This window comes from Anarrhichthys ocellatus, unplaced genomic scaffold, assembly GCF_004355925.1.
Source record: "Anarrhichthys ocellatus isolate YVR2014 unplaced genomic scaffold, GSC_Weel_1.0 scaffold143, whole genome shotgun sequence".
Classification (NCBI taxonomy): domain Eukaryota; kingdom Metazoa; phylum Chordata; class Actinopteri; order Perciformes; family Anarhichadidae; genus Anarrhichthys; species Anarrhichthys ocellatus.
Genome location: NW_022280173.1, coordinates 26102 through 43168, shown reverse-complemented (window position 1 = coordinate 43168; position 17067 = coordinate 26102). Strand labels below are relative to the sequence as shown.

Genomic DNA, 17067 nt, shown 5'->3' with positions numbered 1-17067 from the left:
CACATGTTTAGTGTCAGCTTTCTGTGAGTTATTCAAGTGCACATTGTGAACTTTGGTTAGAAAGGGGGTCAAAAATGTAAAGAACATGCGTGCTAGATCATGAGGTTTTTAAAGCATCAATAATATCTTTGACCTGCACTTTACCCAGACAGAAATGTTCTGTTCAAAGCCGTGAAATCAAGACATAAATGCTCAACATACTTCTGCTGCTTTTGTAGCCTGCTGTTCTTCTTGTACAATAAATCTGTCTTTTTTTGTTGTTTGTTAGTTGCAGTGTTTATAATTGCCATCCTGTTGCAAACTTCTCCAATTGAATGTTGGATGGATAAGGGACTGAAACATGAAAAGATGTCTCAAATGTTGAAGACGGAGCAAGAGAAGCATCCTTCTCCAAGACCAGCAGTTCTGGCCGACCAGAGGGACTCTGTGGAGTCCGACACAGAGAGCTTGGCTCACGAGAGAACTTACCAGCAGCAGCTACAAATGCGTAATGACCAAATCAAATACACACTGCCTGAAAAGAAGAATGCTGAAGGCCTACAGCAGGGAGATGAAGATGCGTGCAATGATGATGAAACTGAGGATCATCAGGTTTATGATAGCCTTGATACAGCAGCACACCCCCATGACAAACATACCCCCACCCTGTTACAGACTGAATATTTAGACACACACATGGATGAAAGAGAGGGAACAAGGTAAGTTACTCAATTTCTGTTTGGTGTTGCAATTAAATGATGGTATCCAAAGTAACACATATACACACCCAGCATCAGTTAGTCATGGTAGGAGGCGTGTTTTGTCGACCATGAAATGGCACCTAACAATGACATCAGGCTGTAATGAACACATTCTGAGTACATAGTTTGTGGTGGAAAAACTATTCAATAGTACCGAGTGAGTCCTATAATACTGAATACTGAAACAAGAAACATTGAGGGAAGAAATTTGTCTTTCAAGTATTTATTCTCTGCACAGAGAAGGCTTCAACACAGTCCGCAGAGGATGAGCCAAGAGTTCAGTTTGTTTCCTGCTCTTAAACATCTGAGACACAGTAGGGGGCAACATCAGATATTTACATTATAACAATTGATCAGCAGTTTCAAGCTCCCCATTGACCCCTCCAGTCATCCCCTTCCTCTTCTGAGCCTTGTCACACAAAGACATGTGTCTTTGTTACCTTTGATTAAATCTTCACACCTAAACATTCTCTGGTTTAACTGCACCTCCCATTTGGTTACTTCCCCTTATCAAAGTAAAGACAGAGATAACCCATATGGTCCTGTTACCACTCTTCTCAGTACACAATCATATGTCACATATAGTTTTGTTAGTGAGTAAGGCACATAAACTAAATCACAGTAGAAATGTACTAGCACACTACAATATCACACCAGCAAAGTTAGAACTCCAGTAAAACAAGGATTTAGGCTTGTGTTAAAAGATGGTAATGGCAGTATTCTATATTTGTTTTACTCAGTTTATTTGTGCCGAAAAAGATTTGAAGCTTTGGGGTTTCATACACAGAAAAGACACAGTGACATCTGGTGGTTTGTAGAACTTACAACAGCCCTTCAAGACTAGGGCCGAAGCACTACAACACCTCTCATTTGAGTGGTTTCAGTCTCTCATATGTGCAATAAAAGTCCAAGAAACCTGCATGTCTGTACTACTCTGGTTCAGAAGTGCTGCATTAAATGTAAAAGACAGTGTGTAATATATTACAGTAAAATAATAAACACATTGCCCGGTGTCCGGGACAGAGAGGTGAAATCTGATTGGATAAAAGCTCTACTTAAAACAAGCTGCACTGGAAGCAGAGCAACTGAGGAAGACAGGAGTTGTGCAATGAGAAAATAAGATAATTGGAAAAATAATTTGAATACATGTAGTGTATTTATGAAAAATTATAAAATAGCTATAACTTTGTGATTCTGTTTAGGCCAGCAGAGAAGGCCTTGCTGGACCTGATGGCCCACCACTGGTTGAAACATATTTGTGTGTTCTTATGGATGCCATCTCGTGACTATTGAAGTTGTTGAGAGCTGTTTTGTGCTGATGAGGAGAACACGCGCATCTGGAACTGCAGAATAAAACAGAAAAGATATTGCATCTATCGTGATAGAGGGGGCGAGGGCGACCGTGGCTCACTGGGTTAAGAGGGTTGTCTGGTAACCGCAGGGTCAACGGTTTGATCCTCGACTGGGACGTGCCACGTGTCGAAGTGTCCCTGAGCAAGACACTGAACCCCCAACTCCCCGGGCACCTGTCATTGGCAGCCCACTGCTCCCTATATACACGGATGGGTCAAATGCAGAGGTCAAATTTCGTGTATGTGTATATGTAAGTATATGACATCAAAAAAATGGTTTTGTGAAAATTACAAGATTAAAATTCTATAAACTTACAGTAAGTGTACCCTTACTTACAATACAAATTTGTTCTTTTCAAATCTGTAATTTCTTAGCTCTCAGTAGCTGTTTTCACTATCTCTACCCTATCCAATGGCCTGTAAATGGCTTTTGAGAAAAGCTTGAATGTGACCAACCTTTTTGTTTTGTTGTCAATGCAGAAGAAGTTAAATTCACATTGTCTTCTTTGGAGTGTAGCCCAAAAAAACTATTTACGAACAAAAATAAAACTATAGTGGAAAATACTCTTCAATACTTCATCTTTTGATGTATTGTAGTTTTCTACAATACATCTCTATCTTATGGTGTGCTGTTGGCATTTGAAATTGGCCAAAACATTTGGTCCAGCCAGGTTGAAAGTGGAGATGTTTTTATGAGGATTTCTGAAGACAGACTGACTGAAAGAAAAACAGTTTGCAGATTCACCACTAATGTTCTAAGGACAGTAAATGATGCCACTGGACCCAAGTAGATCACATGTCCCTGCTGTGCATCAGTGCTCAGCTGCTTCCTTCCATAACTTTCTTCCAGAAATGAGAGATTTTGCATTGTTCCTCCCTGTACAGATGGCATGCTTCGCTCATGCGTGGGCATGAACTCTAGTTCTTTCATGTTTTAGTCATCTCAAACTAAAACTCTTCTGAAATGTAAAGGTTAAAAATATGTTACCAATGTTAGGATAGTTATAGGCCTATACAGAACAAATTGACCTATGCAATATCACTTTATATATGGGTATTATGTATCTGAATTATGGAGCTGATTCATCAGGACGTCAGCACAGAGCCTATGTGTACACCCTCTGATGGCGAAATTTACGTTGATTTTCACGCCATCTTTTTTGAGGGGGTTGACATGTTAGAGGGCTATTCATGTCCTCATAGAACTGGAGTTCCATCCAGTAACTACAATTAACTCATACATGTTAGCTCATGTTAGCGCGTGTTTCAGTGGACCTCTGCCAAACCACAATTACATACGTTAAGAATTATACAGACAAAGGTGTTACACAACATAAACAGACATTAATATAAGACGTATAAAACTGATTATGAATATGGTATGGACTTAGCTTGTATTTGTTATAGGGAGTATTGTAAGTGTTTGTGTGCATGTATACAAGTGTGTTGTGTAAGTGTTACAGATATTCCTACTGTATGCTGTGCAACATAACGTCAGTTGTCGTTACGCCAGACAACAAGTAAGTCTGTCTCTCAATGCCGACTGAATGACTTCCACACTACACTTGGAACTCCAAGTGTAGTGTGGAAGTCATTCAGTAGATGTGCAGTCATGCCAGAGGCTTTGGAGTAGCTGCAGGTTCAGGAAGCAAGGCGTTCTGTCCTTACATGCAATATGGACGATATGGAAATCACACTCGCCTGACCCTCGCCCCACAAACCCTTCATCTCTACACAAAAACGATGACAGGGAAATAAAAGTTAAACCACTGTCACATGATAGAAACTGTAAGCATAAAAAAACGGAAAAAAGACTGACCTACAGCAGAAATTCTGAAGATTGTTGTTGAAATCCACAGAATGCAAAAAACATATAAAAATATAATAAGATAAAAAGATTTAAGTGCTTGATAAAAAATGAAAAAGTATGTTACATTCATTCTTTATTTTCTAATGCCTTTGTTTTATTACTCAGTGCCAATATAACCTTTCAATGCCAATGTTTCCTTTTTCACTCCCGGTTTTCTTTTCAATGCTAAAATATTAAGTCACTGTCCCGGCTCCATGTCACCCAATGTAATGGCATAGCGTGTTTTAGTAGTTTTTGGACAGCAGTGGAGCTCTGTGGCACAGAGGAAAACTGTTGAAAAGTTTGCAATCTCCTGCTACAAAAGCTTGATGGGCAGCAGTCAAATTTCTTACTACTCTATATTTTTGAATGGTCTTTCAAATAGATGTTACTTGTTACTGTATGAAGGGTTGTTTCATACATGGAGAACAAAATGCTGTGCAATGGGTCAACCAACTGACAGACAGACAAAGATCACTCTGAATAACAGTGGAATACGAACAGAAGAAACCACCAGTCATTGGTAAAATAAACGGGAAGATGAGCATCAAAATGTGTGTAGATTAAAATAGTTCAATGCCAAGTGCACAATAATGCTTAAAACAAGCTGGAATTAACAGGCAACGTGTTGTGCTTCCAGAAGCTCTACTGGAACTTGATTGGGTAATATTAGCTAAACATACTATTGACTGACAAATCCCAGTTCAAACCTGTTCAATCACACCACTGAGTAGACTGCAGACAAACAGCTTCCCAAAATATTCAGAGACCAATAGATAAGGGACCCTAGATAATGATGTAGGGTCCCTTAGGCTTTTGTGGACTGGAAAACAAATTCCAAATCAAAGCGTATTTGGGGAAAAATGGTTGCCGCAGTATTTTACTCATTTCATTCTTCTTGTAAATGTAAATAATACATTTGTTGTCTGTATTATACTAGTTTCATTTAGTTAAAACAAATATTATTGAAGGACAGAAAAAAAGCATCAATATAACAGGTGGTTCCAAACTTTTGAACAGTAGAGTACATCAGACATTGATGCACACAGAATTATTGGTGTTATTGGTCTAACCCTTAATAGAATTTGTTGACAATAAGAGAAATAAAGAATATCCCCCAATGTATCCTTTAAATGACTCTAGAATACGTGTGACTAAATGGAGTTATGAGGTTTGGCCAGTAGATGGCAGTGATTTATGTTAGTGGCACAATTGCTAAAAACTGAAAAAAAAAGAACCTGCAGGCTTAATTTCTTACAAATACAAATATAGAAGATACCTTTTTGTAATGTTTTTATCACATTATTGGCTGTGTAGCCTTGTGTATCACAATAATGATATAAACGTGGCATTATATAAGCTATTCAACATGATGAGATTGAGATGGGTCCGCCCTTGTTCAAATGCCTATTGAACTAGACGGTCACTTTCAATGTCTGTGACAAATTAATTGAAATTAAGCAGATAATAGTGCTGCTTAGATGGTATACAGAAAGGAGAATGGCGGCAGCAATCAAACCTTTTACGTTTAAACAGTACATGGATGATGAAAGATAAATAGCCCTCATTCATCGCTTAACAATGAAGTGGTGTCAATTAATTTAATGAGATGCAGGCACCGATAGCACATTGTAGAGAAAATGGCCTAATTCAGGAGCTTTCAGAATAACAGCTTTCATTTGAGGTAAATTAGATTTTTGTTTTGTTTGGCTGGATCACAATAAGTGTCACTCATGGTCCATTAACAAGGATCATTGTTGCTGAAAAGGGGATCTCTCTTTCTCTCTTTTGAAAGAGCAGAGGTAGCCATCTATGGTGAGAACAACACCACATCTTTTTTGCACTCTATTCGACTCGTTCCGTTGTTTCCCTTCACTTTCCAGCAGACACAGCCACAGTCATTTCCCTCCAAAATATAGAAGGGGCATTCTCCATTTTACCGTCATTAACCCGCGCAGAGTGATGCCCACCAAGTGTGGGTCCGATTCCAAAGTACATTGTTTCAAAGGAAAATGACCATGATATATTCTCACAAAAGGCTCCATTTCATAGAGCTAAGGCAGTGGACACAGTCTTATTCCCATCATTGTGTTCTCATAGTCCTCAAAGAGGGTAAGCCTTTTCACACAGTGCCATCGCATAGTTTACAAACCCAATGGGCATTTCTCATTCAAGCCAAAGATTCCTATTTAAGCAACTCCATTCATCCCTCTTGACTATGTTTTACACCTCGCTCGAAATATTGCAAAAGGATATTTGAGTATGGTCAGTTTTTTCATTTACCCATTCAGTGTTTGTCACAATATTTCTTTGGCTTTTGTATTTAGGTGTCTGTATCTCGGAAAGAAATATTAGGCTCTGATGTTTTGCCAGTGTTGGAAGCATCACGTTCAGCTGCATGTTGTCTATAATGCATTCTCCAACTTGTTTGAGTCTGAGTCATTAGAGAGACATCCCTTACCCTTTTGGTCTCATCGAAGTGAAGGGCCCTACACCTAGGCAAACCCCCCCCCCGGACGCACGACATAACGGCAGGAGAATTAGGCTCCACTCGTCCTCTCCGTAAGCACAACAAAGAGGCTCTCTGCTATTTATTTTAATGAGATCTTTTCATCACCATCAGAAAGAACATTTTAGCCTGCAATTTTCAAGCCATTTCATAAGCTGAAAATTGCCATTTGTGAACCATTTCCCCGCTAGTAGCTCTCAAATACACTCTCATTAGTGAGCCTGGAGGTGAAAATTCGAAAAATTATCTGTAAATACAGGCACATAATCTCCCTCATCTGTTTCAATTTCAGAAGTCCCAGCTCTTTTTGTTTGAGGACATCATCATTCTAATAATTGTCTAATGCCCCTTGTTCCTTTGACCTTAAAGTAAAGGCCTATGTGACATTCAGGTCTCATTAATAAAGCTGCTTACCAACAATTAAATCAGTTACCAATAATATGATTGAGCCTGTACTGTACATATATGGACATAATGATAATTCCCAATTTATTTCTTGTCTCTTATTTTCTTAATGGATTGCAATTAGCAATAGAGTTATAACTTACTGATGCAACTATTAGTCTCAGGCTAGTTATTGAACATATGATCATTGTTGCTGTTGTCTTCTTTTTAACCTCGCAGCCAGCTGCTAACTGACGATGCCTATAATGACCTACGCTATGACCCCAACTGGAGGACCAACCTGAGGGGAGCTGGCCACTTCAACGAGAGTCCACACATTTCTGTTGAGGAATATTACCAGGTCCCTAAAGAGAAACCTGGTCAGTCACGTGGTGACAGCCAAGGACCCGTAGTAAAAGGAGGATACAGATACATCATCGACACAAGTCCAGCTCTTCTGGTTACTCCTGATATGGCTGGCAATGAGCCTGACCAGCCGTACCGCCTCCACCCAGATGATGTTCAGACTAGCACGGTGACATCACCCCACTGTTACAACCATACGTTACAACTTCAATCACCAGAGGCTGACCATTCAAAGCCATCCTGCAGTATCACTAAAAATGAAAGTGACGAAAGTTTGCTGAAAGGATTCAGAGCGAAGTATTTGAATAGCTGTGACAATGCTGGGGAAAATGCAAGCAGGTCTCCTGAGCTGACCAAGGATATTCATGCTATGTACAGCCTGCAAGAACTGAGGCATACACAAGGGGGACCCACTCAAATACAGCAAATGAGCACATTTCCCAAGGTTTTATTCAACAAAAAGCTAGAAAGACTGCCAGAGGACATAGTGGAACGCAACAAAACAACCTTGGGACGCAACACGTCCACATATGGCTCCTATGCGAGTGTGCATGTACGTAAGCAGGATATGCCTCATAACGTCAATAAGGTGTGTATATCATTTGGAGTTTTCTCAACCAACAACATATGCTGACGGTTAAAATTCCTGAATGAGAATTGGATTTTTGTCATGTGATAAATTCTCAAACAGCTCTGTAATGGCCACTCATAAGCAGGCCCTCTCTTAAAACAGGTTGCAATTACAGAAACAGACAGCAGGAGCTGCACTAACATAGATAATGATTCTTGGGCTGTCGAGCTTTTGTTACACTTACAGTACTTAAGGTTAGGTTTCACTGGGGACTACCGGAAATATATTGGAATGAAATATGCAATATGAATTATTTAAATCACAGAATAAACGGTCACTGTTTACACTTGAGTTTTTGTGATCTGCTGCTTGGCCTTGTTTGGTGATGGACAGATTAATCTATTTGATACTGGCCTCTATGAATTACCTTTTTTTAGGTTGTTTATTTTGGAAATGAAGATGGCAGATTGTGGTTGTAGTCATGATTGAGGTATTAGGCCTCAACAGCTATTGGCAAGTTTGTGTTGTTGTGTATTTTAGGCAGTAAGTATAGCTTTTGGAGTATCAGCGAATTAATGTGATAGTGATGATAGCGCAGTGGTATGTTTTGCGATGTCTTAACCCATTAAGATGTTTTAAACACAGAGGTCAGTTCTGGGGCTTGTTAGTGCTCCTGCACAACACATGCTGTTGTGTCTTTATGTCTATCAGAGATCTGCATTTACTGTCCACTCAGATGAAAAGCAGTGTGAGTGTCAGTATATTTACTCCTCTTGGAGACAGTTAATGGGCAGTTCCTTGAATGCAGCTTTTCCCCCGAGCAGAATTTTTCTTTCCTTCTGCATGAGCCAAGTTTATTCTCATTTAGTAATATTATTGGTATCTATATACCTTTTATTGTCATCTCAGACAACTAAGAGAATATCCTATGATGTTGGCTCTGACCAGGTCTGCAAAATTAATTTGGCAGAGGAGCATAGCTGTTTTCATCTGCCTTCTTCTCCACCATATAAAAATAGCTATGACTGGCAATGCAGTGCTTATTATGAGTTGATGTGTACAACAAGAACATCAGAGACGCATGGTTACCAATAGGCTCTTACAGATCCCTGCACCTGGCACAGTGGCATAATTGGTCGGGATGGCCCGAATTCCCCATTTGTTGGGCCACAAGACTGTTTGCTGGCTATAATATCCCCCAACCACCTGAGCCCCAGCCCTCGACAATGTCTCATATCATCACCATTTACATAGTCAAGAGCCGTTAGCTTTGTGCAATGGTAAACAGAGCCAGAGCCTTTCCCTCTCCGGAACCCTTGTGTTTTGTCATTTCCCTCTGAATTCACTTATTAGTTTTCCATTGCCCCGTCTCCCCAAAGAATATCCTAGTGTCTTACTTAAAGGGGGACATAGGGCACAAAACAAGGGGCACCAATTTGTCGTCTATTTCCTGTTTTATCATAAGATTAATCTCTGAATTGGGTATGTTCTGGCAACTGTATAATGTATCAACAAAGCTGATCAGAAATAGGCTTAAAGCAAAGTCCTTTTCAACCATATTTTAAAAAACAGACTCACCAAAATATAGGAATATCTATGTAAAAACTGCAGTTCATTGCAGCATTGTGATTAACATGCCATTGTTACAAACTTGTATAGTTCATTCTTGATATGTGAACATGAGCAGGTTTCTCAAAATCAAAAGATCCAAAACTCTTTAGATGCCATCATCGTGAGACTTCTCTTTGACGTGCATTATTGAATGATTAGAAAATAAGAGGCTGAATTAAACATGTCAGTGGCAAATGCTCAAGGCACATTTTGTTGAACTGTTTTAATTTAAATGCACAAATATTGAACTGATTCTACAGAGTCACAGTTTCTAGTCATTAAGACAGCACCTTCTGGTGCCTCATGTTTGGAATGGTTTGGAATAGGTATTTTTATTTTCACAAGTACTGAATGAAATATTATATCATCATAAGATTAAAGAAGTAACATATGAGAATATTGTTATCTTCTACCTTCAATATTTGATATTTTGAAATGTAATTTTAAAGGTCAGATAGACAAACAGATTTTTCTTTTCATAATAACCACATGTTATATCACAAAGCTTGTTGTGCTTCCTCCCACCCTTCCTTGTCCGTGGCTTCTTGCAAAAGATAGCAACACTCCATGTACAAATCACATCAGTTTCACAAATCAATATGTGTCCAGACATGCCAGTTGTTACTAGGCCCTTTTTAAAACAGCCCTCTGTTATAGAGCACGGCCATCTGAAGGCAACTTGTGATAATTAGACGTGTTATTAAATGTACACAATTTCCTAATGCAGCAAATGGTTAGCTCAGCCAAGTGGCAGTAGCCATGATTGGCTTCGTCGGGGCTTGGGCCTCCTTTGATAAAGACAGAAGTAGCAGATCAATCTTCTGCTATTGCACTCACCCCTTAGAGTCCCTACTCCTCTGGCAGGCCCTCACTTCAAAGCCAGGGCAACATAATGTACAATCTTTTAATAGCTTTAGACCAAAGCTCTGGGGAGCTCTCTGCCACTGTATACCCTGCCTCAGTCTAAACACCTAATCAAGATTACCTGGGCTGGCCACAATAGCAGCTAAATGCAATTCAAGATCCACAGCCCCTTTGAAGTCTTCATTGCAAAAAGCAGATGTTTCCCGGGTACAGGAGGTAATACAGCTTGCTGCAATTGCCAGACTTTGTTGTGACATCGTCTCGCAGGGAAGCAATTACGAGCCTCCCAATTTAGTAAAAAAGATATTACACAGCTTACCATGCTCAAAATGCAATACAGGCTTGATCATTTGCTCCAACTGATTGGGAGGTTTATAATGGGTGACAAAAGGCAATGGCAGGGGGAATGGGTAAAGGTGTGTGCAAGTGTGTACACTGCTGGACATGAAGTAGTCACTGACACCTGCTCCTGATCTTCAAACGATTGCTCTATCCTTATTGATCATCTGTAACAGCACCCACATGTCTAAAAGGCTCTCTGTCATTTCAAAAAGATTCCCCTATTTGGTTGGTGAGTTCATGTATGGCTCAGTTAATTGCCAAAAGCATAAAAATGTCCCCAAAAGCCACAGACAGAGGACCATACAGCTTACATATTGAAACAGCATGAGATTTAGGTGGTTTGTGCAACAGTGTCCTGACTTCCTCTCAGCACAACAGTAGCATCTTAGCCTATTAGATGCAATCACAAACACACTTATTGATGGATATGTTACAACTGGATCCACTCATTCCTTGTGACCTTATTCAAGCTCACATAATTGGTGGAATTCAGTGGAAAAGTCTTCAGCCTGTCAATACCATCGATCCAGTCAGATGGTCCTCTGCCACGGAGGGGAGTTAACTAAATGATTTTCATTACAGCATTAACTGAACATATTTCCATGCCACAAACGGGTACATTAGTAACAACTGAAAAAGTAAATTAATGTATTATGATGTAGTAATGGATGCCGTATTGATGCCACTGTTTCTTTTGCAGTATTGTGTCTATCGACACTTAGATGTTTACGTTCTTGCAAGGGCCATCTAGCTGCTGCACAGTTGGGACACCATCACCTTGTCTTCTAATTTATTTTAGGGAATATAAACACAGTGGCTGATGCTGTTGTTGCACTGGAGCTTGCCAGGGATGATCTTTAAAAAAAGAAAAAAGAGCAGCCGGAGTGAAAAGGAGAGGATTTGAGAAGCATTATTATTTCGAGCACTTGAGCAGCCACCTTGGCGCTGCCAAGCGGATGAGGATAAATATTTTCCCACTGGAATGGACAAAGCTGATGGTTGCTAAATCAGTGGCATTAGATGCATGATGTTATGTTTCTTTTTTTGAACAGGGACAATTTTTACTTGCTCATAGACCTCCTGCTAAATAATTTGGTAAGATCATGCAAAGAAGAGCTCCAGCCCTTCTTACACTTGGGAAAGAATTGTGCCTCTTATAAAGAGCTCGTGTTCTGTTGTTGTTTTTCTGATGTGAATGGGTAGATTCAGAGTTGATGTTTTGTCCTCCAGAACACTTCCAGAAATAGGCAAAGCTATACTCTGTATGTTAGCATATCTCCAGAATGCAGAAGATTCAGACAGTCAACATTCACAGCAGCAGTCTTTGCCTATGATGATGGCAAAATCAGACCCACAATTAGAGTTTGTATGCAGGTATTAAAACACAGTATTCCAGTTGTGTATGGTAGTGACTGTTTGTTATTACATGCCTATTTTCTGTTTGGATATGGAGGTTTTATGTGAGAAATCATGGTATATGCTTGGATCTTGCCATATGTCTGGGTTTTGTGAAATAATATCTCTGCATACCAAAGTCACTATCAGTACCCTTTTGTTGCTCTGACGTTTTACATCAATGAAAAAATGTTATCCTCAGACTGTTAATCCTGCTCTAACCCCAGGTCACCCAGATCAGCGAAAGGAAGAAAGCCCAGCGAAAAGAATACCCCAAACACCTTCAACCGCAGCAGCAGCCCTCTGCCCCGGGGGTCAAAGCTGACTGGGGAGACTGTCTGAGCTCCCCATTGGCAGGACCGGCCGCCATAACTCAGCCAAACCCCCAGAAGACAACTCCATCGCAGCCTTTGCTCCCCACCATCCACCTCAACATCAACCTCAACACTTCTTCCCATCTCCTTCCGTTAATCCAGCAGAGAGGCCAGAATGACATCAATTTAGCGTCTCTTCATGGTTGTTCACATTGGAGCCTTGCATCTGAAAATGAACTTGCCTTGTCCCCTGGATGTCAACAAATACATCCAAGAATGCAAATACATCCTCCCAAGACATCATCCAAGACATCCTCCCAGATGAGGAGAGGGGTAAACGCACATCTGCACCACCGAGACCTGGAGAGTTGCTCCGAAGAACGACAAAGGTGTACCATTTATAGAATTTGTTTTCTGACCAAATCTCACAATTTGAGGATCTCATTGGTAAATTGGATCATTGCTGCACCGAATAATAGCGGTCAGATAGAAGAAATAGAGCAAATGAGATAAAAAACACACGAGATCGATCACAACACAATGGTTAAATGCAATCACAAATGACAGAACACTTGTGCTTTATGTAAACCAATTAGCAATGTTACACCAAAAGAAAAAGAATATAAGCATATGCAATATATAAAATAATACAATATGAAAAATACTTTCTGGTGTAGTAGTCTATTATTATGGGTGTCATCAGTATTCATCCACCAATAACTTTGTGTTTCAGGACAGCTGCATTAAAGTGGCCATTAACCTGTGAAGGGGAGGACCAGCAGCAAGCTCCACAAAACCTCCTCAGGACACCCACCACCTCTTTGTCACTGGGCTCTGGCTCCTACCCACTTCTGTCGGCTATAGGAAAGTCAATGACAGGAAAAGAGCCTGAGCTGAGCCCTGATGGGAACACAGACAATCCCGTCCATCGAAGCAGCTCTAACGGCTACCTGGTTCAGATGGAGAAACAGAAGCAGCGAAGGGTGAGAGTCACTTACAAGGTTGGTGTGTCTTGTGAGTGTCATTTGTGAATGCTGACAGTTTTGTCACCTACTTAGGAGGTTAGCTTTTCGTCAGTGTATCATTGTATTTCTGTATAGCTGCCATCTAATCTGGGATGTCACACAGATAATAAAATACACCACGTGACTATTTGTTTGAAATCCATGCATTTTAAAACTGTGGTTAAACAGGGCTCAAGGGCCACAAAACTCACTCAACACATACTAAATAATTGTGTTGTAGTTAGAAAAATAAGGACTCATTATGCAGTTTCACCTAACAAAAGTGACACATGAATTCTTCAATTGAGTGGCATTCCCTTTTAATCCTCACGTACACAAGAGGTTACACAAATAAATTCCCCTTTGAAGTCCCAGATAATCCCCTCAGCTGTCTCCATGCAGGGACAGCTTAATCCAGCAGGAGTGTTCTGGTGACTAAGGGCACAAAACATCAGGTTAATTGTCTAGCTCCACTAAGCTACACTTAATTGCCATAAGATGATGACTATATAAACCACAGAGCTGCAGGCTCTGAAAAGCCATTTAAAGATGTGTTAGAGGATAAGGTGATTAGAAGGGAGAGAGTCTGTGAGGTGCAGGGCCACTAAAGATTACCATTTGCATTTAATGATTTGGCTGTTGTTTTTTTTCCACCTCTCCTTTGGTTTGCCAGGCTGAGATGGGTCCTGATGTCGGGTATATTTAAATACAGGTGACTGTCGCAAAAATACTTCTTGCTGTTCAAGCCGGTACAAGTCTCACTGGTGAAACTAATCCCATAATTGGTGCAGACTGACAACAAACAAACAAAATATTGATATTTTAACATAGTGTTTTTTTCTGCCATGCTTTAAGTTTACCTTGCACAGCAGCTGGATTTGCAATATCACAGGATTATGTTAAAATCGCGGGATCACAGGATATCCATCTTCTTGAAGTAATGCCTTTTTGTCTGAACAACTTCTGGCCAGACCAATCACCAATGACAGCTTGTCAGATGGTTCTCTGTAACAAACCAGATTTGATGATTTGATCTAAGTCTCACAGTCGAATCGTCGCATTGTCGGAAAAATGTGATTATGAAATAAAGGACCATTCTTTTCTGGTTATATGGGGGTGCTGAATGTCAGATTTTACATAAATTGCTTGGTTTCTCCCAATAAATTCTAAGATATATCCTTTTTTGGTTTAAATATCAGTCTATTCATGGATTCAAGGATACAAGGATCATTCATTTTCATAATGCCACACAGGGATGCGCAATGAAATTCAGTTGTAGCTCATTCACAACAAACACATGACAAACAAAAACAAATTATGAATTTGCATCACAAGGAATGCAAGAAAACAATTCTCTGGGCAGATAATATGGCCGACATCTTCACATTAGATGTTGATGAATGTATTCCGTCATATGCCATTAGTGATAAACATGAAAAAAACAACAAATATAGACAAAAATGAAGCGAAATTCATGGGCACTATCGGCCACAGCATGTACATGCGCCACTGTTGCCATAGTTTTCAATACTGTAAGTAAAATTTTCAAAATAACTAGTGCTTTCAATTAATCTCCTTAGTGTGTGTGAATAAATCTAGAGTAAGTTGCACTATCCAAAATTTGCAGGACCATCGGAGCAGCATCTTGGCCTCACAACATAAAGCTACTGTTTAAAAATCAAAGAATACATTTATTAATCAGAGTGCTCATATAGAAATGTAGCACTATCAGAGCTCTAGACATTTTATGAATTTATGAAGGATCTCTGAAATCTGCAGAGGAAGGCGCTAGAAAAAGACGTTTGTGGCTATCGTTGACTTTCTCTTCACCTCCCTGTCGTCTCCCTTCTGTTGGTGGATTGATACAATGGGTGGAAATGTAATAAGAACCGGAAGTTTGATTTACAGCCATGAAAAGCAAGCAGGCTTAGAAACCATGTCTGTCATTCTGTCTGTCTCATCGATCTCTGCTCATTAGAGATTTTGGATAGCCGGCACTGTACATGCACACTACACACAATAAACACCATTATTATTATTATATTATAACAGCTAGACGATAGTCACGTGTATCTCGGACATTTTATATATTTTTTAATATAAAGTTTAAACAGAGGGGGTATCAGTGAGCAAATCAGTCAACGATAGTCAAGACTTGACCAATCAGATCAGTCAGGGATACCCCTGGTATAGTGTATCATATGTATTGTTACCTCAACTAACAATTGAGTTAGCTAGACTCAAGGAAGACTATAAAGTATGGTTAAGTTTTTAGAGTTGTATTCACACTGGAGCCTACACATATTCATCCTGTGGTGCCCAGATTCCTCACCCCCTGACCTCCCGTCTCTCCCACCATGTTAACCATCATGTCTGACGAGATTACAGGCTCAATTTGTGAAGCAGTCTTGTTGCAGCGCCCGGGCATGAAAGCAGATGAGCGTGACTTAGGGGTGGAGTGAGAGGGGAGAGGGCTTGGAAAGAAAGGTACCCTGTTGTGTCCATGACCAATGGCTAAAGCAAACTGAAATCCTCCTTCCGAAAAGCAGCCAGTAAAATCTGGAATGATTAGCTCCCTATTGTCTGGGGCAGCTTGTGGATTGCATGCCCCCATGCGCATATGGTCACACACACACGCCATCATCACCAGTGGCTGCTTAGGAGCGGGTATACAGTACATCTCTTTGTTGCTTTGCAGTATCACCTCAGCTCAACATCGAGTGCCCTGAGAAAAGTACTTCAATGTAATATCAAAGCCTGATTAGGAAATATTGCATGCTATGCAAAATCCTTTCAAAGCTGACACTTTATACTGTTTGTGTCAAGTTATTTAACAACCACTGGTGCACACAAACTAATACACAGGAGTAATAGGTTTCTGGTTTATTTGGAATAGTTAGGGTGGTTAGCAAGACCTAGATAGCAACTATTGAACAAAACACCACTTACACACATTTACCATCAAAATCGACAGAAAAAGACCTCACGAGACTTATTGTTTGATTGAGAGGCAATCTCACTGAACTACAGTGCATAAGAAAGGATCATGTGTATAATCACTTTAACGTAAAGAACAAAGTCTGCAGCCAGGGGTCTCTGTGAGGCTGTACGGAGGCTCTGTGGTGCTTTGAGCTAAACTGTCAGCATTGACATGCTCACAGTGGCCATGCTGAGGCTGATGGGAATGGCATTAGTTTCACAGGTCATAAACCGAAGTATGAATTTTTGAAACTAAATGGAATGATCACCCCATTATTAAAATTCATCCTGAGGGGGACATGAATGTCTAAACCAAATTTCATGGCAATTCATCTGATTGGTGTTGAGACGACTTTCAATGGTTGCCACCATTTTACTCATTTCATTTCACACACTCATGGTGGTTCTAGGCCAGGAAAAGTAATTATGATAAATTGTCTGGGAACCATGAAAGTCTGCATACAATTGGCTGCCAATTCATCAAGAAGTCTTTGAGATACATCGCTGGATAAATGAGAACTTTGATGTGCAAGTGGGACAAGATGATTATTCAGAGAATCACCAAATTCATCAGGATGGGCACCATGAATATCTGTACCAAATTTCATGACACCCATCCAAAAGTTGTTGAGATAATTCACTAAAAAGGCCACCCTCATGGTGTCAGGGATCATTCATGTCAGTGAGCTTCATCGTCTGGGGACATTGAATGTGAAACAGTCACTGGGTGTGAGGCATGTGTGTGGCTGAGCATGAAACAGAACCAGGCTTTATCATGTCAAGAATC

The 17067-nt window shown here is 40.1% G+C and overlaps 1 protein-coding gene across 5 annotated transcripts in view; it reads left to right on the top strand.

Annotated features, from left to right (window-relative positions):
• The window catches only part of jhy (junctional cadherin complex regulator), a 30508-nt gene that overhangs the window by 1246 nt on the left and 12195 nt on the right, over window positions 1-17067 (top strand). For 4 of the 5 annotated variants that reach the window (XM_031877652.1, XM_031877655.1, XM_031877651.1 and 1 more), the window contains 4 exons: window positions 269-698; window positions 7075-7789; window positions 12211-12686; window positions 13031-13298. In XM_031877652.1, coding sequence (XP_031733512.1) covers window positions 269-698; window positions 7075-7789; window positions 12211-12686; window positions 13031-13298 — 1889 coding nt within the window. The remainder of the gene's footprint in view (window positions 1-268; window positions 699-7074; window positions 7790-12210; window positions 12687-13030; window positions 13299-17067) is intronic. The other variant, XM_031877653.1, reaches the window with a different exon arrangement.